At 35.2% G+C, this 23,113-nt stretch overlaps 1 protein-coding gene across 1 annotated transcript in view; it reads right to left on the reverse strand.

Moving 5' to 3' along the window:
• The window catches only part of EMC2 (ER membrane protein complex subunit 2), a 36,005-nt gene that overhangs the window by 10,576 nt on the left and 2,316 nt on the right, over positions 1 to 23,113 (reverse strand). The window contains exons 2-7 of the mRNA XM_021546574.3: positions 19,257 to 19,370; positions 18,545 to 18,609; positions 14,229 to 14,314; positions 11,339 to 11,396; positions 475 to 560; positions 245 to 304 (exon numbers count right to left, since the gene is read on the reverse strand). Coding sequence (XP_021402249.1) covers positions 245 to 304; positions 475 to 560; positions 11,339 to 11,396; positions 14,229 to 14,314; positions 18,545 to 18,609; positions 19,257 to 19,370 — 469 coding nt within the window. The remainder of the gene's footprint in view (positions 1 to 244; positions 305 to 474; positions 561 to 11,338; positions 11,397 to 14,228; positions 14,315 to 18,544; positions 18,610 to 19,256; positions 19,371 to 23,113) is intronic.

Below are 23,113 nucleotides of genomic sequence, written 5' to 3' on the forward strand. Positions count from 1 at the left end.
TTAAAAACTACTGAAACATACAGGTAATTAAGTAAACTCTTTTTGTTTGAAAAACAAATGCCTTCTTAAAGTATTTGCTAGCCAAATAAGCCCGGTAATTATTTCCAGTTGAGACCTAGTATATTGGAAATGAGACAGCATACTTTGTAACACTAGTCCTTATAAAAAAATCACTGTGGTTTTTGACGTACACAGAGTGGGTTTCAAATTAACATTTTCTATGCAGACTCAGCAAACAACTTACTCATGTTCATTGATGTAAAGTTCTGCAAGTTCATGCCAAGCTTCTTGGTCACCAACAAATCTGTATTGAGAATACAAGAGAGGGAAAAAGGAAAAAAAGAAAGAATGTGGAAGGGATTCTGTAAATGACTAGCACTGAAGCAAAAGCGTAAATTAAATGCAAATTCCACTTTAATTAAAAAGATTTATCAGAACAGCAAAACACAATCCGTATTCTTTTAAGACACTCACTGTTCCAGATACTCATTCAGCTCTCGGATGGCCTCGAGATTTTTCCCCTGGGCTTTTCGAATGGCAATCTTACGCTTTCTTGCTGCCTATGGGTTGACATTAATAAAGGATTAGGCCTCATAATTCCCTGGGTTTTTGTAAGGAAAGCAATTTGACTGTGCAAATTATTATCTCAATACCAGTGGAATTCCACTGCAGAGACACTGCCAGGTTGAAGTTTATAAACATACCCTATCAGATCCCACTGAGAGACTGAAAACCTCTTCTTACAATCACATTATGTATGCTTTTCTTTGGAGGCACAAACTGTATGCATTATTTCATTCAGATAAATGACTGTCCAGATTCTGATAATTACAAAACAGCAGGGGATGCTAATCTTCAGCCATTCCGACTACCCCACCTTGTCATTCACAAGATCCATGACTGTAGAGGAGAAATGGTGACTGAGCCCTAGAGAATCCCACAGATGCATCTTGGTTGTCTCTGTGTAAGTATGGCTTTCAGCCATATTATTGCTGAAGTGCTGAATGGCACCTTTAACTAATGCTAAATGCACACCAATTCCCTAAACAAGTCTCTCATCATTCTTGGAGTACAAAGTAGGGTCTGCAATGAAAAGGCAATACAAAATAGCTATTTCAATGCAAAAACCAGTACTTTGATATGTGGGTAAAAAATGTATTTTGACTTAAACAATATAAAATCGAGTTATAAGAATTATAATGTATTTAAATTTTGAAATCCATAAAAGTCAGAGACCAGAAGGAAGAAAGATACAGAGGATTGTACTGGCTGATTATTCTTTATTTTAATCCAATATTCCACCTTCTGAATGATGCTGGTTACAGTTTTCAGGACCCACAAGGATCTCATTGAGTCCAGCTCTTACAAGAACGGTTCTAACATATATAAAACCTGTGACCTTGAGAGTACCAGCACCATGCTCAAACCAACTGAATATCAACAGACACCTGAGGTGTGATTCAAAACAAAGGAATCTTCCCAGCCAGGAGCAAACAGCACACCTCAGCCAGCCTGCAAGTCATCAGATCAGAAATCTAACAGAATGGAAGGAAAACACAATTCCAGCAGAACATTAACTCAAAAAAGGAATGCCATTAGCCTCCTTCTTTGCCTCTAATCCCTGTGCTCATGGGTGACCACAACCACTGAGGTCAGACATGAGACAACACACGGGCTGGTGTCTGTGACATCAATATGTACACATGCCCTCTCGTTTGTCATTTCTCCAAGAGATAATATTGATAACAAAAAACATAAAGAACACTTCTCTGGTAATTAAGTCCCACTCTATCCCCTTCATAGCTCTCATACTATTTCGTATCTTCTAAAGAGTTTATATAGGTGGGTATCATCCTTTGGAAGCCTTGACAGGACAACTCTTCAACAAAATATTGAACAATTTTAATCTTTGAATTTCAGATAGCTCTGAAATACATTTCTTCATGATGTACCCTAAGTTCACAATCACATATACCCTTCAAGAGTTTGTGTATATTTACATAATTTTAAACATAATTACTCTCCTAAATAATTTTTTATCCTTTAATCCATTTCAACAAATCAATTGCTTCCAAAACAAAAGAGTGGTAAATTAGTTCAAGCACCCAAATAGAAAAGCTAAAAATGCTTTTAACATTTTATTAATTTCCTTTTAATTCATCCCCTTTATCTCCCTCACAAACACATATTCAATAGAAATTCAGTGAAAACAACTCAAGTGAGAAAAAAATATTTCACTCTTCTGACTAAATGTAATACACAGACAGAGAGAAGACGAATCAGAGGCCAAATCAGAACTCAATGAGTATGGCTGCCACTGCTTCTTTGTCAAACTGCAACCTGTGAATTTACATACATCATTATACTTTTTCTGGGAGACATCTGGCTAAAAGCCATAACAAGAAATTTTAACTGCTGACACATTTATTACTGTAAGAATAACACACTCTCTATTTTACTTTTGCTTTTCTAAAAATTAAGGTAACAGCATAATTAAACTTATTTTCTTTCAATTCAAAAATAATAATCCCACATGCTGATCATGTTGCTGTAACAAACAAAATAAAATAACACCACAAAACAACAAAAAAACCTCAACCAAACCATTGTTTTCTGTCACATTTTATGGAGTTCTCAAAGCATTTGTATAGCAGGTCACCCCCTTCTATGGTGGGGAACACCAGGGCAGTGTTCCCACTACCCAAGGCTGACATTATACACAGCCCAGTGACCTGCCCACTAAGCCTGAAACATGAAAAGAGGAAAAGTGGGGATAACAACGTGCACAGCCAAAGAAATGCATCAAGCAATTACAGCCTAGGAAGACAAAAGGGTTTTTGCAGGTAACAGACTATTGAGTTTACAAATGTAGCTCCTGCAAATAACTCAGTTATTTTCAAAATCTAAAGAAATCAAGAGCCTGACTAAAGTAAACCCTTGAGAACTAAAATAATCCATTAAATATATAAAATCAATCAGTGCATATGAAAACTTAATTTGCAATGGCAAACAGGAACAGTCTACATATAAATCTCTCCTCTCTATTTCTAATGCAACTCCTTCAATTGCATCCAAGTCAGTCCTCCAAGAGAGTGTGGAAAGAGATTTTTTTTCCATAGCTGCTTTATTTCTTAACCACAGCACTCATACGAACATAAATCATAGGAGCCTCAAGACATTAATTTATGAAAAGCTATTATTTTTAGTCACCAATATAAGCTGATGTTTACCTATACCAAGCACGTAATCTAATGCAATCAAATAACAAAGACAAAAGCATTAGACACAATTAACATATACCAGTGGGAGCACTTAGGAACTAAATTAGTTTCATTTACATTTGACAGAATCTCCCTGCTGCACCAAATCCATAGAAATTTCTTCAAAATCACACTTTTACAACTTTTAGAACTGCCTTTTTTTGTCTACCTTCCTCATCACCAAAAATATAGCAGCATCTGGGCTTGGAATCTGCACTCTCCTCAGCCTCAAAATGCTGGGAGATAAGTTTATTTACAGAGAACTCCAAGTTTACAAAAGAGAGGCTCAGCCAGTCAAAACAGTGCTGACATCCTGAGGAGGAACAAAACGTTGTATAGTAGCACAGAATTTCTGAAAGTCTTTTAAAAAGTGCTGGAAAGAATTCAGTGAAGATGTAGAGTTTTTTTTAAAGCAGATTCTTACTTTTTCCATCACATGAATAAAATCATAAAGCCAAGAGATATGCACAGAGGTGTTCAGTAGATCTGTGATTTGCAGAATTGATATGACAGGTGAAAAAATGAAGATATGAAGACAAACTACTATTGCTTTTATTGGCATTCACTACTCTCCTACCTGACTTCCTAGTCCAAGTTTTTCTTTCAATCATTAGGTATATCAGTTTTTAAATAAAAATAAACTTCAATAATTCCAGGAGTCACTACATTAAGAAAAATACATACAAAAAGGCCTGCATTACAAACAAAATATGGACCACAGTTTGTGTGCTGTAAAGTTCCAATTCTTGTTCTCATTTATACAGCCCCTGAGCTCATTGTGTGAGTCAGCTTAAGTGCTGCTCTGTGAGCTGGAGTTCACACAGTTTCCTGAGCATCCTGAGGACAGCAGCATAACTAATGGCATTTACACTCACAGCATCAATTTTTCTTTATTTCCACACAAATTAGACAAAATTCTTTACTGCACAGAACCACTGCCAACACTAATAACCACTTTAGTATACAAAAATAGTTAGTTTTTAAGTAAAGCCAGACTAACACCAATTCTTCAGAAGATTTACCTAGAATTTATACCATATTTCCTATTTATTACCTGCCTTACAAACAGCTGATAAAAAAAAAAAAAAAACAACCACAGGCAATTTCATGTTCCATTATGTTGAAGGCCCTCTTTACCAAAAACCTCACATCTCAAAACACAAACTCATTTTTTGGGGACCTATTGCAAGATACTAAAAAACTGCAAAATGGAGAGTACAAATTTGTTCAATTATTGATTTTAAGTCCACCAAGAATATTCTTGAGAAATTATTTTTTAAATACAGGGACTTGAAATTATTTTGAAGTCTAAAAAGTCTACTAAAATAGTCACAAATTATTACATTGATAAAAATTTTTAAAATAGCATTCAAAGGGTACATTTCTGTTTGTCACATCACAACAGTAAGACTTTCTAGAGCAAGCCTCATACAAAAATTAACTCAATCTTCTTTCTCCTTCCACCTTAAGTAAAAAGGAAAAGGCAATTCCTCCAATGCTGTAACAAGATCTGCAGGGTTTGACCACACAGATACTATGACACAGACTTCCTCCTCAATTTTCCAAAGTTTAAAGCAAAACATTAGAACGGTTTTTGGCTAATTCTCTAAATCCATAATTCTTTATGGAAAGAAATATGCATCTTAAAGGAATACTTAAAGAATTAGTATCATATGGACTAAGCTACTTCAGTATGTACAAATTTATTAAGGAGTGAACCTTTCTAAGGTATTTCTTTTTTAAAGACTAGTAATTCCCAATCTGGCATAAGAACTAATCCTCCATTTGTCATGATTCTTTTTAATTAGCATTAAGTAGACTCAAAATGAAGTGAGGACTTAACATTTATCAACTTCTGCATTTCATTAGTAAAACATAGCAAGAGAGAGTCTAACATTGTTCTAAATTTCACGGCTGTAAATAAAGTATTAGTAGGAGAAATTTCAGGGATTGAGCCCCCTAGGAAAGGAAGAATTTTTTTATCTGTATAACTACTACAGCCTTAAACACATGATACTTTTAATCTTAAAAAGAAATTTTTCTTTCCTTTTAAGGTTTTAGAAAATGTGTATTTGGTCTAAGAGTTTGATCCACTGAAATATTTTCCTTCAAAATATGCAAATCAAAACAGAAGTGTAAACAGCTGCAACTGAGATACAGGGAAAAAATTACACAGATGTCAAAAAAGCACATAAGCAATGCCAACACAAAATCAGAAAATCCACAATAACAAATTTATTCCTACCAGAATTCAGACTTTTTTCAATGTTAATCATGCAAAACAGTTAAAATCTTGCAAACCTATGCAGGCACAGAGCTACTGGTTTGAAGCTGTTTGCTTAGGAGCAACCTCAACGCGAAACATAACTTTTTCTATCAAATAAACAGCCTATAAAGTCTAAGACCAGCACAGAGCAAATTGGTAGGAGGTGTATAGACTGAAAAACTAAAGCCTGGGATTGGCAAACATGAAAAATGGTATATACCAACAAAAAATAAGAACAGTTTACACAGAGGAAAGTCAGGCTTCCCTTATCTAGGGGAGTTCTTCAAGGAGTCCCTAAGTGTACATAAATAAAGAACCATGTAAAAGTCATCTTTGACACAAAATATAATTTCAACAGGATTTCTCATCTTGATGCTGAAAGCTCTGAGGGAAACTAGAGTTACCAAGCCTAACAAAGGAAGGTTTTCACATGGATAAATAAGTCAAAAGATATGAAATAGAGAAAAGAGTTCTCTGCACTGAGAATCACAGAATCACCTGTATTAAAATCTACTGCTCAGCCCTCTTGATAAGAGATGTAACAAGGGAATTAATGGTGATGTAAAGTTAAATGATAAGGACTTATTTAAGTATAAAGAACAAAAGACAAGTGCAAAGAATAGCATTCACAGCAATGAATCATAATGAATACTTTTACCAGCACAGTAAAATGACCTGTGAAATTTAATCTACATAAATGGCTGCATATAGAGTCAAACAATGCTAATTTAATGTACACAAGAAACCTGTCTGAATTTGTCCAGTTAGGAGGGAGATACTGGACTTGCAATAAACAGTTCTACAAAACATCAATTCAGTCTTCAGAAACCATCTTAAAAAATCCAAAAACCCTGCCCCAAAACCCTAAACTGAAAATACTGTGATATTGGAATTATCAGAAAAGAATACAGAAGAGATATCTGTAGCATCACTTTGTTATTTGTAAGTTCACAATGCTCCTGCATTTTTAATACTGACTGCTGTTCAGTCCTTTCATTTCTCACCAAAATATAAGAAAAAACACAGAAATTACATGGAGAACAGCAGAGTTTTAAGGCACAGAATGGCAACAAGAATAGCTGCACATTAAGACTCCTTAGCTCAGAGGCAAGAAAAGTGCAAAAGATCCCTAAAATCATGAGCATTAATAAAGTGAAAACAACTGCTGAACACCAACAGACAAATTCAGAGGCATTAAATAAAATTGTTAGATTGAAGGTGTGGGAACGGAAAAAAAACACCACAAACAAGGGAGATTTACACAATCCATTAAAAAATTACAACATTTAATTTCTCAATTATGTTGTAGATGTAGGCATGGCAAACAAGAAACTTTAAAAGTAAATCTATGCAGAAATTTCATGAAGAGCTATTAAAAACAGAGTTAACATTTCTGGCACAGGAAAATTGCAACATGAAGGTGAATAGGAACTGGCAGAACAGACCACAGTATATTGTCATTGCCCTGCTCTTATACACTTCTGGTATCTGCAATAAGTCAAAGCCAGACACCGGACAAGTAAAATGGACTTTTGCCACAACTGCAAAAGTACAGCAGCTCTTCTGTTCTCAAATACTTAATTTCAAGAGACAGAATCTCCATAACATTTAAAAGTGCTACACGCACAAAACATGGGACAAATGGTAGAATGCACTCTGCTCTCTCACTTCACCAATCACGACCAAGAAGCAAAAAAACCCCACAATGGTAAATGAGGCTCTGTCAAAAGCAAAAAAACAATTTTTTAGGACCACATAGGGCATTCTCAGCTTACCCATCAGGTCCCATTGGGAACTAACTGAAGCAAGAACAGCTGCTCTTCACAACTCTCACCAACTCCATCCTGTGTCAGTCAGTGCCAAGCTATCGTGTTCAACTCCCTTTAAAACTATCACTGTACACACCTATGTTTAGGTCTAGTTCTGTCTTTCCTGGCAGAGTGGCCAATATATTTAAGGAAACACACATCACCGCATAAAATTCTGCCCATTAGTAGATGCTTCATTTGGTGAGCAGTTTTCCCTTTTGCAACCCAGAACATCCTGTAGATAAATGTATAGAGTGGCAAGATCTTCACAGGCGGTCCCTGTTAAAAATGAATTCACAGCTACTGCAGCAGTTTTAAGGAATTATCACGGTTCAGATGATAAACAGATATCCAATGCTCAAATTCAGTGCTTATGATTCTCATCTGACTTAGTGGAGACAGGGAGGTAGGGAAAGAAAGGTTACCTATACAGTCAAGATGGCAGTAATGCAGAGTCACAGAAAGTGATGAACTCAAATATTCATAGTGTATAACTGCTGCCTATTTACATGATTCTAAGATATTGCTCTGAATCCTTCTAGTATTATAGAGGTCTTCTAGTATATAGAGGTCTTCAACCACCTCCTGTGCCTCTTCTGAAATATGTCCAGCTCATCTACAAAAAGAATCTCAAAATAGTAAGAGAAAGGGTATCTTCATGTGACCACATGCACACAGTTGTTCCTGCCCACTTCAATCAACAACAGAGTTGATGAGAGAACAATCTTATTACAAAAATTTTAAATTCTTCATTCACACAATTCTATTACTAAACCCATGATGGTAATGAGACTATCCACACGTTTGAAGCTAAGAAAGCAGACAGAGTGTCTTGCATGAAAAGCTTGGTTGAAAATGTGGCAATAAAAACAGTTGAAGAATAATCCTAATAAAGACTCCAGATTTTCTATGGATTAGAATTAAGGCAGAACTCTGTGCCTTAATCTCACTTTCCCTTGGTGTTGACCAAGTGCTCTGCAATCTTCTTGGTGGTTGAGCTGAATAATCAAGAGAAACTGCAGATCCACTACAATGACAGTGCAGTGGGTTAGACACCAATCTAAGTCTTGAATACATGAACTTAATTTCCTTTCTCATCAACAAGCTTCTCTACTCTGCTGAATAGACCACCTTGAGAAGAGCCTGATTGATGAAAAATATTTAGCTGTCTAACTAAAAGGTCTCCCTCTCCAAAGCAGAGCAAGATAAGGATTTGTCAATGAAATACAAAAAGAGCAAAAACTAACAATAAAACCCTTTCTACAAACACTACTAAAACACAATAACTCTCTTTTATTTTGTTCTGAGAAACAGAATAAGCATTTTATCTGAGTATCTACAAACAAATCAGTCACTGTTCAGCATCACTAGAAACGTTTTCAATTGGACACTACATGAAATTTTAATTAATAAAAGAGCCCTACAATAGAAAATACTATGCAGCCTTAATAAGAGGAAGCTGTCAGCTTGACCTCTAACATGCCATCATTTCAACCCAAACAGACAAAAATGGAAAAGATTCTAATTCTTACCCTATTGAAATGTATGCAAGTTATGTATTGCACAAGAGTCACACTTCATTCCTTAAAATCTTTAGGAAAGAGACTATGAGTCAACATCTACATACTTCGAAAAATGAAACAAAATCTCTGAGGTGACATTAACACTATTCCATTGTCAAATAAATCATCTTTTTCAGAAAATAAGTGCAGAGTGAGATAAAACTTAGAGATGATCCTATTTTAAAAAATAAAGACTATTTTGAATTCTATCCTAAGAAATTAAGTAATTAATGTTAATTTCACCAATGAAACTTCACACGAAAGTGTAAATGTTCATTACATAATTTGAGTTCAAACTTTACTTTTCATAATGGAAAATTTTGCTATGTGTCTAAAAGAAGTAATTTTTTGGAAAAATCTTTTTCCATACTACTTTTTGATAAGTCAATGCAAGCTATGATTTTTACATTGTTTGTGTGAACAAATATCTATGTTTCACTTAAAGCACTTGCCAAAACATCTAATGTATATAAGCAACTCCGTGTGTCAGCAGACCAGAAGAAATTTCTATAAAGTTTGGTGAGAGCCAAGACAAACTCAGCAACAGTTGCTTTTCTAAAAGCTTGAAATATTTATTTTCCTACAGCAGCCACATGTGTGCATGGAAATAATTAACAGGTAAATGACACAAAGAAATCTATACATGACAACTTATCAAAACTTTTTACTTAACTTTCAGTTTTGACATGCAAAAGCCTTACCCAACCAATTCTAGTTATATAGCAAGGAACTTTCCTTTGCATTTAACATTCGCCAATTCTATTATTAGAATGAAGAAATTCAACCACACAACTGTTCTAATATTTACAATTTATGCTTCTAAATATTACAAATTTATGGATCTTTATGATTTGGTTACAGAGAAAATTCCAATAAAAAATAAGCATGCATTTTACTCATTTAAATATATATTTTGCTTTGTAATGCCATCCAACAAAGCACTCAGATGATGTTAGCTATGTTGTGATGAGCAAAAAATAAAACTGCCAAAAATGTATACTTCGAGATCTGTTGTCCATAAAAGTCACTGCAATAGGGTGCTCCATTTTCCACCAGTGTCAGCAAAAGATCATAAAACATGTACCAAGGTGACCCATTCTGTGATTTCACTGCATGTGGGTTCCATATTGGTCCAACACAACTCTGAAGATTTCATGTCAAACTCTTTGGGCCATGTACTGATAAAATCCACCATTTACTGTGGACACCAATGTACTCAAAACTTTGTTGAGCTCAAGTTTCTACTCTTTCAGGGAGAGTGAAAAAGAAGAGTCTAGAACTGAAATAGTTCCTTTTACCCGTGCACAAAATCTGTGAGCTCTAGCACTGTTAACAGACAGACTTTAAGCTACCACTGTTATCCAAGTGCTTAACTTGGTATTGTTTCCACATGTGTTGCCTCAAAAATAACATTCTGGTGTTTTGGGGTGTTTTTTATGTTGATGCTTGCTTTTTAAATTTGTTTTGCTGGATTTTTTTTATGGTTTACTTAGTTAAAGGGATGGTGCATCATCTATATCCAGCTCTGGCATACCCTAGTTAATCCCAGTTATCTGTGTTTCTGTGGGTTTTCCCCTCCAGAATAGCCAACCACATCAAATAAGCTGACCAAGGAAAGGGAGAGGTTCAACACACACCTAGGAAAATTTATGTCAGATTGCCAAAACATCTGAAATAGCCCAAGTATTACATTTACATAGAAGTTTACCCAATAGACAGTTACTCAAAACCAAGTAACACATACACCCTCAACGATTAATAATATTTTTGATTTTTCAATAAATAATTATGTCATACAAAAATCTGAAACTCCATAGTTTATTCATTTATAAGTTTTACCCTTGTGGGTAAAAAAAAATAACAAAAATATATTGCTGCAAGTTTCTCTAGACTTTTATTTTCCCAGCTAGTAGCTCACAGTGGCTTTTACAAACAATACTCAAAAATGCTTAGAAGAACACTACAGTCTGTCTCAGATTTTTTTTTATACAACTGGCATGCTTTATGCATTTTGATTCAAGAGCTAGTAAAATGTCCCAGACATGAATCAAAATAACTGCTATTCAAGCACTACCTGAGTGTATTAATAGTTAATCCTTAAGTAAGATTAAGCATTAGGAACATAGAAGACATGTGACAGACTCTATTAGTCTTTTAAATACTCCATATTCTGAGAAATGAAAGACTTTAAAGACCCAGCTCTAAACACTAATTAGACTTCTGGAAAGATCACTAGTTATAATCTGACTTGAAAAATCAGTATTTAGGAAGTATTACATCACATCTTCCCATCATGAAATGGTAACACTGGTTATTATAACAGAAAACTAAAGGAAACAAATACAGCAATACAGACACACATTTCTTCAAACTGAAACAGAAAATATAGTCATAATTTCAAACAACACATGAGTGAAGTTTAGAATTATCTTTTAAACTTACTGTGTTAGTTGAATCTTCTTGTAAAATTCTGTCATATAACTGGATAGCATCATCATACCTGTACAAAGAAATCATTCGCATTTATTTCTGCTAAGACAGAACTTCTGACTTTTTGACTCTCCTTGCAATAGCTAATTACCCTCCTGCATTTTTTTATACTGAAATATAATATACATATGCTAAGCAAACTATATTTATACAAAACTATTTTTGGGAGTGCTTAGTATAAACAGCAGTATTTTTTGTCAACAATTAAGAAAAACACATGTAAGTTGCTTCATGAAACACTGTTTCAGCAGCAACTTGGATATTTTACACCCAGCATCTCACTCTCCTGCTTGTTCTCTTGATGTCCACCCAACAGGTTCAACCATCACATCCCTACTCCCTCTTTCACATCTCCCAAGAAATAGAAGCTCCAAAACTTGAAAAGCCATCCAAAATAATGACATTCCACTTCACTGTTGTAACTTAAAATTTCATGTAATGAAGTTCCTTCTGTTGTGACTTTAAAAAGTATAAGCAGCTGCATACAGCAAACTGAAAATATTCCTATAGGAGTCTACCAAAGATTATAACATAAATCTTTACAGAAAATATTTTCCACCATTCATCACTTTTTTTTTTTATCAATTAATTCTCCTAGCTGAAGTGTGCTTGAAACAGGTAACTTCAGGTGCTATGAGCACTTCAAACCTTTGAACCTTCTGGTAAACAGCTCTGTGTGTTTCCCAGCAAACAAACAAAATAATTCAATTCAAACCACATTTCACTACACAGCTGTTGAACTATTGCCACAGAACTAGGCTAGATGTTGTGTCTTCATGTGTAGTTTGACAAGCAGTATGGCAGAGATACTGCTGATTGATTTCTGATGCTCTACATTCCTTACACATCACCTTAGACACTCATTTACATCCCTGCACTGTTCCCTAAGCACTGCTGACACTACCACAGCTCAGCTCTCCACTCCAGCTACACTAAGGTATAGGAATAATGTGAAAGGAAGCACAAAAGCAGAAACGAGTGGAAACTGACGGCTACACACCTGAGCAGAGTAAAATGCTCTATTTGTGTTCTCTGTTAGTTGCTGCTTTGTCAAATGCATTTTAGAAAACTGAATCTGATGACTATAGTCCCAGCTTTACATGGTGAAGTTTTAGAACATTTTTTTTTTTTTTATTAGCAAGTGCCTTCAGGGATGTCTCAGTCTCTGGGGATATTCTTCACTGTTTCCTTTTCCTGTTGAGGAAAGCAGGATACTCCCTAGATCCTACAAGTCACTTAGAATTTAAAAAGAAGTTCACTTCAATGGAAGTGAAACATGATGCCTGCAGCCTAAATCTTTCTACATTTCTTTTATAGTCAGGGGAGACGGACACACTTATCTAGGGCAATGGTTAGAGCACCTGCAGATGGGTTCCTGTTCAAACAACCCCAAGCTGAAGCCTCCTTCTGCTCTGGCTTCTAGAGAAAACCTATGGACACAAAACTTCAGTTTTTGTTACTTTCTCTGGTCCTTGATAGTATGATCTCAAGGATCTGATCTGACAGAGACATTTTGTTAAGAACTTTGATGAATGAGCACTTTCAGAAAACCATGGCTCAATAGTGTTTAATTGCTGAAACCACACGGTGTTTGTGCAGCAGTCATCTTCCACAAAGATCAAGTCCCATGCAGTAACATCTTTAATGTAGTCACATAAGCCTGAACAGAATTATGATCTATAGTACTTCTGAATAAGTTTCGAGAAGGGGGAAAAACTTCTGTAATTCTCTGTCTTCCTACCCTATATAAAATGAAGACAAGAGAGATAAGTTTAATGGAAATCCTTCACAAATACACACCTTATATAAAGTGAGTGTGAAACAGAGCATCTGGTTGCCCTGAGATGGCTCCTGTGAATGGAGTCCACTTATCCATTCTCGTTGATCCAAGCAATGGACATTTATCAGTGCTTCATATCAAATATTATTTTAAAAGCTAATTTTGCAAGAATATAATGGATGAAGTAAGTATGCTAAGTATCTTTTAAAAAAGCATTTAGGCTGTATTTTCAATTTATTTTTATCAAGATGGCCCAAAGGCTCAAAACTCACCAACTCTGTTCAAAACGTGGCATGGAACAGATTTCCTACCATTCAAATTATATCAAATATCATTCTTCACATCCAAGACAAGTGCCATAGAACAGAATGTTGACAACTAAGATGCATACAAGGAGAAATGTGTACAATAAAGTTAACCTGCAAGTCCTGAGGTCATTCATCTGGAAAGTTGCAAAGTTTTGATCTGTTCATTATTTTAATAATTTCTGTTGAACTTAGTATGTCATAACCCTTCTATATGATATTGAAAAAAGGTCTGATTTTTATGTTCAGCCATTCTATTCCATTTGTTTTTTGATTTGTTTCCATAACAAACTCTATAGATTTAATCTTTTTTAAGTTAATTTACCCACACTCAGGAAATAAGGGTAAAGAGCTGCACCCTGCAATAATCAGGAGTATAGAAGAACAATTAAGGCAAAAAAACCACTGGCACTGATTTTCATATGCCAGCCTACATCTCCAAGATGAAACCTACACCTCACAGAATTTGTCAAAAGCTTCTGCAGTGTTTTGCTGTATAATGACTTATGCTGTGAAGTAAGAGATCCTTCAGGTCTGTGACCTCTGATGGGAAGATTGAAAAAATGAAACACTGCATAGTATCTGCAAAAATGCAATAGAGATGTCTAAAAGTCTTAATATGATCATGCACACTGTTATTTCCTATAAAGGAACTGCCCAGCATTATTTAGCCATTTTGCAATGGCTGAATGCTTTTTTAAGAAAGAGCAAACATTTTTTCAGACAGAAAGTACATTTTTTAAAATTCAGGTTTTACCTTTCCATGGCTTCAAATCTCATCCCAGTTAATCGCTTAACTCTGTGGCTCCCAGGAAACTGCCGCCTCAGTTCCTGAAGACAAAACTATACAAAGAACCAAAAATACTATTGTGAATATAATTATCTTCACAGAAGCTAGAAGAAGAAAAAAACATTAAAAAATGGACTTCACTCATAATTCAACTATCTACCATCCCAGTTCTGAGTAAAAGTAAATACCAATTTTTGAAACAAGCAATAAAATGCCTTGACAAGGAGAAAAGTCGGAAAATGAAATTCTGTCTGTTAGGTGACTGATTTTAAGAAGTATCTTCCATACAGGGCATTAGATTGTCAGGCCCCCTTGGAAATAGTTATGCTCCCAGAAAATTACACTCACCTACTAAAACAGCTCTGGCACTACTAAAACTTGAATTCTATTTAGTTGCCCCAGAGTAACACAAGACAGTAAAAAAAACAAAGACAGTAAGAGCTTAAGTGATACTTCTTTAATAAATGGATATTTCACAATGGAACAAACTATGCTAATATAATGCTCTGTGTTTATTTTTAAAATACAACTTTGAAATCCAAAGAAAATGTTTGCCACTGGCTTGGGTACAGCCTGCTGGCAGAAGAGGCATAATTTTTAACTCCTGAAATCAATGAGACACCTAGGATGGATAAAAAGAATTCATCAGGCAGATTTTTCTGGATTAGCAGAGAATATTTGGTAGAGGGCCTGAGTCACAACTTCCCCACAGTAAGCTAAGTCATAACCGTATCATGGACATGGCTATTGTGAAGTTCCTAACTGACTCATGACAGTGGGAGGCAGGACAGTCCATAGGCTCTCAAAACAGACCAGTGGTGTGCATCATGTTAAAAGCTTCATGCTGAATCCTCTTCTAGGCACTTATTTATGCAACTCAACTTAGGAACTTGTTCTTCAAACATAAGGTTCTTAGCAGAGACCTACATAATCTGTTCCAGCTCATCAAATCCACTGGTCAAAGGACAAAGTACAAATCAGTAACAATTAGGATCCCTTTTTGTTTCTGTAGATAAACAGGTTGCTAAAGCATATCCAATAGGAATATCTGCATCTCTCCTAGATGCTAAGAAACAGAAAAGAGAAATGCAACAGTGACCAAAGTTGTGATGCTTAGCCTCAAGCAAGAACAGACTATTTTCATCACAATTAACTTGACTTGCAATGAATCAAGATACTAACAATGCAATTTCATGCAGAAAGGCTCAGGTTCAGCACAGAAATTGTTTACTGGAACTTTGAGTGATGTCTAGGTGAACTGCTGTTGCTCTAGTCATAAAAAAACTACATGTACTTAGCAGTATGTTACATGATGACTGAACTTTTCCTGTCTCTTAAGAATGGTCAGACTGAACTCTGACCATTCTTAAGAGACAGAAAAAGTTACATGAAACTCCAGAAAAGTAGATATATTCCAGCTTTTAAAACCCAGACAACCCTGTAGACATTAAAAAGAACTTTTGCATACAATAAATCCATCCTGTGGTCTAGTGATCAGTGAACCCTGAAGGACAGTGATTTTTATAAACACATGTACTATTTTTCTCCAAAAAAAAGTACAAATAAAAAATTATAACATTTGCAATACTAAAGTCCACAATCTGTAGATAGGCTTTTACATCTAAAAAATCCTCATTGACAATATGAAAGTAGTGCTCAAGTGCAGGAGTAATGCAAGATGAGAATTGCTCACATTAGATCTCGTTACACAACCATTACTCAACTGAATACAGCAGTCCAGGGGTCACAATAAACTCCTGTAGATTAAGCTATCAGACACAATACAGTGACAGGAAAAGTTGTAGGAAAGTCATGAACAACTCATTGTAACACTGATAAAACCAAAAGCAAATTAATAAACTACACCAGCTATATCTTCAAAATGTTCTGGACTCAGCAGCACTGAATGTCCTCTTTTTAAACTGGGATTTATAATCCCCATAATAATTTATTTTATTGAGGACCTGTTTTGCACCACGTCAGTAAACAATCTACTTGTGAGATTTTCTCGGTTACAATGGCAAACACAATTTGCATGTGAAACTTAACTTGCACTTCATTTGCTTTCTGAATTTTTAAACATCAGACAAAGGCCAAAAAATATAAACCTGGACTTCAGCAGGTAAAACACTAGTAATGCAACTGCTGCCAACAAAAGGTGACTGCACTAAACCACCTGTGTGAACTGACTGCCTGGCTGCAGCAGGGGCATGCATTACACATGGATTTTTGGTGCAGGACAAAAAGGGCAAAGTAATAAATAAGGAAAGAAAAAGAAAAAATGAAAAGTCATAGGAATTACTCTGAAAACTACCTCAGCTTCTCATTTGGAGTAGATACCTATCCCCCTAAGCAAAATGCATCCCAGCTATCAAAAGCTCACTGCTAAAAAAACAGAAAAGCCAAAACTGTTTGTCTACTTTGGAGTTACAGCTGTAGTAAAATGCCAAAGGTGATGTAAGCTTGTTCAAATTAACTACTTATTTATTATAAATTAATAAAATTTTTAAAAAACCCTCTAAGTTTCCACCTATGCTTTTAATCTCATCAAGCTGCATACAAAATGTTGCATTCCCTCATCTCAAGCAATATTCCTTAAAGGACATAGACACTGAAATTTAAACTCCCTGCTAGGGTTAGTAAAAACAAAGAACGTTTCACAACTGATCTTTCAACACTGGCTCAGTCAACAATTTTATGAAAGTCTTCTTTAAAAGACCCTGAAAATAAAGACCAAATCTGTTTTACATATAAATCAGGACACAAAAATGTATTTATTTAAAGAGTAAGTCTATTTGTTTTTGTTTAAACAAACAGCTATACTACAACAGTATTTTCTTCTGAGGGACAAAAGAGAGGGAAGTTCAGTTGGGTTCACAAGTTCAAAGTCTTGTAGTACATTTTCCAGCATATTCCATTTCAACATATATATATATACATATATATGGCCAGATAACCCTGTCTAGTTCTGCCTACTTTCAAACTGCCCTTCTCCAAACTTCATCCTCTAGTCTGACCACTTGCAGTAAGTTTTACCAAAATGACATCACATGAACCTCAAAGATTTTATGAGGTATTTTGTCATCTGACAGAGAACAAGGCACTGGAGGAGTAGCTGTGGTGAAGGATCTGGAGCCCTGAAAATGGCTTTTTACCTAGGATAAGCTCAAGCTTGATGGCTTTCAGGGCACAAGGTAAGCCTCTGTTTTCTTCTGACTGTTTTGTGAAGGAGGGGTGAAAAGATTAACATTTTCCTGTAAGACAAACTTTTGCCTCTTTCTGTTTTTGCCTTTAAAGGATCAACTAAGCTGACTGGGTTGCTTTGTTTGTTTCAGTGTCTTTTTTTGTTTTTAATTTAACAAACAGGTTACAGTTCAAAATAAGTTAATTCTATCTCAATGGTTATTTATATCATTCAAATAAATTTGCATACAAATTGATTCAAATATCCATTAACAATATTTTTATCAACAACCACCAAATAACTTGGATTGCAATGGACTTTTGGAGATCACCTGCTCTGAATCCCCACTCAAAACAGAGCCAGTTTCTAAGGGAGTTCAAAGCCATATCCCAATCTATTTTTAAGCATTTCCAAAGGAGATTTCGCAGCTTCAATGTGCCATTTGTCATAAAGCATGCAATAAATTTTTCATAATATGTAAGTGGAATTGCCTTTGTTACAGCTTATGCCCACACTTGTCTTTTGTTGCACACCTATGAAAATATGTGCCCAGCTTCTTTATACCTTCCTTCCCATCAGTATTAAATAATCCCTTCTTGGCTTTCCTAGGACTTACCACAGACCTCCAGCCTTTTCTTATACACTATGCAGTCCAGCTCCTTATTAATCTTGAAGACCTGCTCCAATATGTCAGTGACTTTCTCTCATGGTAGCCAACATGACATATAATATATGTAAGATGGGTCATTTTACCTCAAAACATTCAGAAAACCAATATAATTTGAGAGGTTTTCAATAAACAAACCCTCTCTGTACAATATGGCAACTTCAATATTATTCTTGACCTTTAGCCCATACCAGAGTAGCTGTAAATATTTTCATGGCTATTGGAAGAGATGTGATCTGTCTAAACAAAAGTTATGCCTTAGACGAGGTAGGTGGTGGCAGTTTCTTCATAGCTGTGCACTTCTTGACAGATATTCTTTCTACCAGTCCAAGCCATGGAGTCAGAATATGCTGTAACTTCCAAAAACAATCTGGAAGAGACACCCAGGATGAATACATACAGTGTGAAAGCAAAGTCAGCTTGAAAACTTACCAGTGCCAAATCATCTCGACTACAGTCCAGGGCAGCAATCATCACCTGTTCATAAATTATCCAAACTGGACACAAAGAGACAATAAATGCAGATAACTGGTTTGGGTTTTGTTTAAGATAATAGGAAGCACCTATCATGTAAACAGGAATAGTTAATTCTGTCTGTACATTTTTCCCCTTCTACTCTCACAAATCATGGCTGAAACACAAACAAATTAAGAAACTGCTGGAATTAATCAACAACTTATTTAAGCAATTTAGCACTTTCAGTGCCAAAGTACTTTCTGATATCTTGAAAGACAACAAAGCTCTTATTCTTTATTTTTCCCAACATCATAACTGCCATGTTCAGGACAGATCCCTGTGAGGACTTGCTTCAATCTCTGTCACACAGTTGAAGATCAGAAAATCATGCAAATAATATCTTAGTAACAGTTTCAAATTAAGTTTTCACATTGAAGTCTAAATACTAATATAGCACGCTAAGAGTTCTATCAGGTAATTTTTAGGGCTGTTTTCACTGCAGCATACATTTGGGAAAGAAATAAGCTCTTGGAATTCTGGAAGCCTACTAGACTAACAAAACAATATATATTTCATCAACATCAACACATCCTGGAAGACAACATAAAAGCTGTTAACTAAAATACAGACTGAAAAAAGAAAACATAATCAGTCAAGGAAATTTTTAAAATAATGATTGTTTACTTACTGTCATCTCCAAGTTTAGATGCATATTCATTAATTAACTCTTCTCCAACATCCACTATCTGTTCACTGTTTCGGTAGTTTTCTTCCCTCCATTTCCTCATTTTATCACGCATATCTGTGGGCAAAGGGGAGAAAAAAATTGAGATTTTCAGATAGTAATGGCATTTGAATGTGCATATGATAGATAAGATACACATCTGAAGAATGTGATTAAAGAGCAACAGAGCTAAGAAAGTGATTTCTACTAAAATTAAAAACTACTAGAGAACAGATCTCTGAAACCTTATTACCCAAACTGTGCTCATGCTCTAACATTATCAATTCAACTTCTAAGTTAGCAGTCTCTCAGGACAATTACACATGAAATAAAAAAATGTATACCTGGTTATCCAATAAATAATAAAATTTATCCATTGTTAGCTAAAATAGGCTACAAGAGATTTCTCCTGAGTATTTTCACACATCTACAAACAACACTAAAGTTGCTTTTTTGCTACATGTGGATAAATTTTCACCTGAAATTTTAGAAAAAACATTAGAACTTCCACTCTGAAGGAATCTCCCCATTCCTAGAGAAAGGAGCTCCAATAAAGGAGCTTTGCATGGATGCAAAGGCTTTCTACACCATGGAAGTGTCCAAAAGTACAAAAAATATCACTGTTTACCTAGGCAATGTAGAAATGACAGTTTATTTTATTATTAGGATTTTTGTTTCAAGAGTACATTTCAGATCTCCAAGAAAGCAGGCATATTCATTAAGTCAGGTAGAGAACACTACCTTGCCTGAGCTTTATTTATCCTCTAGACCAGGAAATGGCTAATAATGAGATTTTATATACACATACATTTATCTAAGTATAGCTGTTCTATACATAAGAACAAATTTTGAGCAAACTTAAAAGAAAATAGTTTTCATTACCAGATAGTGGCTTTACTAATAAGAAGGTACCAGGATAACTGTTGCTAGTATTTATTTTAAACTTTACAACAGCTGAAAAAACAAATACAGCGATATATCTAAACACTGTCAGTTTTTCTTGCACTTCACAACACAGAGTTAACATAAATGACAGTTAAAAATTAAGCACTGAAAGTTGTTCCATCTACCTGAAGTGATCTCGGATCGCTCATAAGACTGTTATTGTGCTACATTTTGTATTTTGAAATTCAACCAAAACCACCACAGGGTTACATTTCATATGCATGGGCAAACTTAAATGGTTCTAGACATATGATGGTCCCTGGAAATTCAACGTTAGACGGCAAGAATGTGAGTGAACACAAACATTCACAAAAGCTGACAAGCTAAACGCCTAAAAATAAATAAGCTGTCTGATTTCCACCCACTCATTTACTTGGAAATTATCAATGCCTTCATTCCAGTGTGATTCCAAATGGAACAGTGTCTGAATTATGTATTAACAGAAGGTACATCTACCATTCCTCACACAAGTACATTTACAGCAATGGAAAAAACCTCTAGGACAAAGAATAGAACATCAGCTGATGAATGAAACATTTATTAATTTTAAAAAACCCTGAATTTTCTGTAAAAGGTAGAAGAAAGAAAACACTAAGAACTGCAGTAAAATTATACAAGTCTTTTTACAATGTTGTCAAACAATGAATTTTTTTACTAAGAAATCTATCAAAAGAGACAATAACAACTCAAGTCTTGGAAACAATACAAGGCTGGGGAGACATAATTAGGGATTTTAGAAGAAAAAGACAAGTAAGATAAAGAAATGTCTACATTTTAATTAAAACTTCTGTCACCTATAGGCTGGTACTGAGCAATTGATATATTTGTTTTTAGACTTGGGTTTTTCTAAATTGGTACTTAAGGCAGAGGTAAATCAAAATGGTACAAGGTCTAAGGAACAGAGGCACCTGGGACAATGTTTGCTTTTGCCTAAAATCATGCAAGAAATCTACCGCAAGCCAGGAGATGCAACCTGTGTTTCATTTTTGTGTCTAGTGTCAGTTCATTTGGCCTGAGCAACCAGATATGAAATAATCCTCCTCTAATTACCTACACTTCCATTCATGAATTGGATCATAGTTATCAAGTCCTTGATATCTAAAAGCACCTGATTAAATGAAGGAAATCACCACTTTGGGGCAGGCAGAAATTGCAAATTCAAGAATATCTCCCTGGCATATTGCTGCCACCATGGCAGTCGCTCAGGGACCCCGCAGGCATTATATTTCCAGAGATCATTTGTATATTGATTCTCTGTTACAAACAGCAAATCTTCACCCACAGCCCACCTCTGTGTATTCTCATCTGGCAGGTGCAGGCTGAGGCACAGGTGTCATGCTGGATGCTGCAGATGCTGCCTCTAACCCTGGCAACTGTGCTGTCAAAAGGGCTTCAATTAAAAAAAAAAAGAAAAGAAAAACAGCATCTCACCTTTGCCTGTTATAGTCCCATAAATCCATATATAAAACCCAGAGTAAACTGATCTGACCCTTTGATTACAACTGAAAATTAGGAATAGCTAAAAGAAAGCAAAGACAGCACAGAACACAACAAAGCTATATCAGAAAGAGTTAATTGCAGAAAGACTATTACAGAGATGAAATGCTACACTGTTTCCTATTTCCTAGAGACTTGCTATACAAACTGAATATTAATTCATTTTCTAAGTCACAGAAAGGGAGTTTGTCACCTAACACTAAAGATAGAAGGGCTTGATTTTTAAATTAATTTGGAATTTTCTCATTTTGTATGTAACATTTTCCCAGATACACATTTACAAGAAATACACACACTGGTAAACTTCACCTTATAAAGCATTTTATGGTATTTTCAAAAGTGACAAAGAGTTCCTTGAAAAAAGTTTCACATGAACATGGCAATGAAAAGTTTTAAAGTGTTACTATTGAAGAAGTGCAATTTTTAATACAGAAAATAGAAGTACAAATTTAATTTAAGTTACAGATAACTTAAGCAAGGGGCATTCAGAGCTAATAAAAATCTAAAAAAATACTTCTTCACTTTTTCAATTTATATCAAAAGAAATCTAGTTTAAAGAATATACCATTCCTGTCTCTTTTCCATTTTTCTAACCACTTAGAAGAATTACTGACTGAAACAAGAGTTGTCGTGACGGCCTCAAAGATCCCCACAAAGCTCAGCAGTGACAGCTGAAAGGCACTGCTTCCCTTTAGCAGGGTGTGATGTGTTTAACATCATTATGCTGCTGTGCAAGGTTAAGAAAAGAAAACCTGGCTCATTCTGTCCAATTCTGACAATATGTAAGATGCATTTTCAGTGAAAGTCAACTGTTATTGAACTGCTGTCTGTTTGCAGATTGTGCTACTTTTACACTTGTGTACTCCAAAATCTGCTCCTAAAATTTAGGTGTTTTTTTAGTATTTCCACTCATGGGACAAATTCCTCTTTAATGTATCATTTAAAATATGATAAATATTTATTCTACGAAGTTCTACATAGCTTAAGAAAGTCCTAGTAAGAGGCTACACATCACCAGGTACCAAGTGATGTGCAAACCTACTACATCACACTCCTTGGCTACACCCTCAGTTTTTGGCTTCTTGTCACTCCACATAGTTTCTTTTTTTATGAAGGAACAGGAAATATGCCATTTTCTCTAGAATAATTAGAACCAGTATTAAAAAAAAAAAAGGAACAAGATATCACCTTTGTCTCAAGTAAATAAGCGTTACTGTAAAATATATGTTACATAAAAATATATAAGTTCCTCTTTCAATACCACTGCACTCTGTGGTATTGGATCATCTAAGCCCATTGATCAAGACCATGAAGTTGAACAAGATGTTTTCCTTCTACACAGATTTCTAAGTATACTTTAAAGCTTGAGATACAGCAAC

Source organism: Lonchura striata, chromosome 1 (assembly GCF_046129695.1).
Source record: "Lonchura striata isolate bLonStr1 chromosome 1, bLonStr1.mat, whole genome shotgun sequence".
Lineage (NCBI taxonomy): Eukaryota > Metazoa > Chordata > Aves > Passeriformes > Estrildidae > Lonchura > Lonchura striata.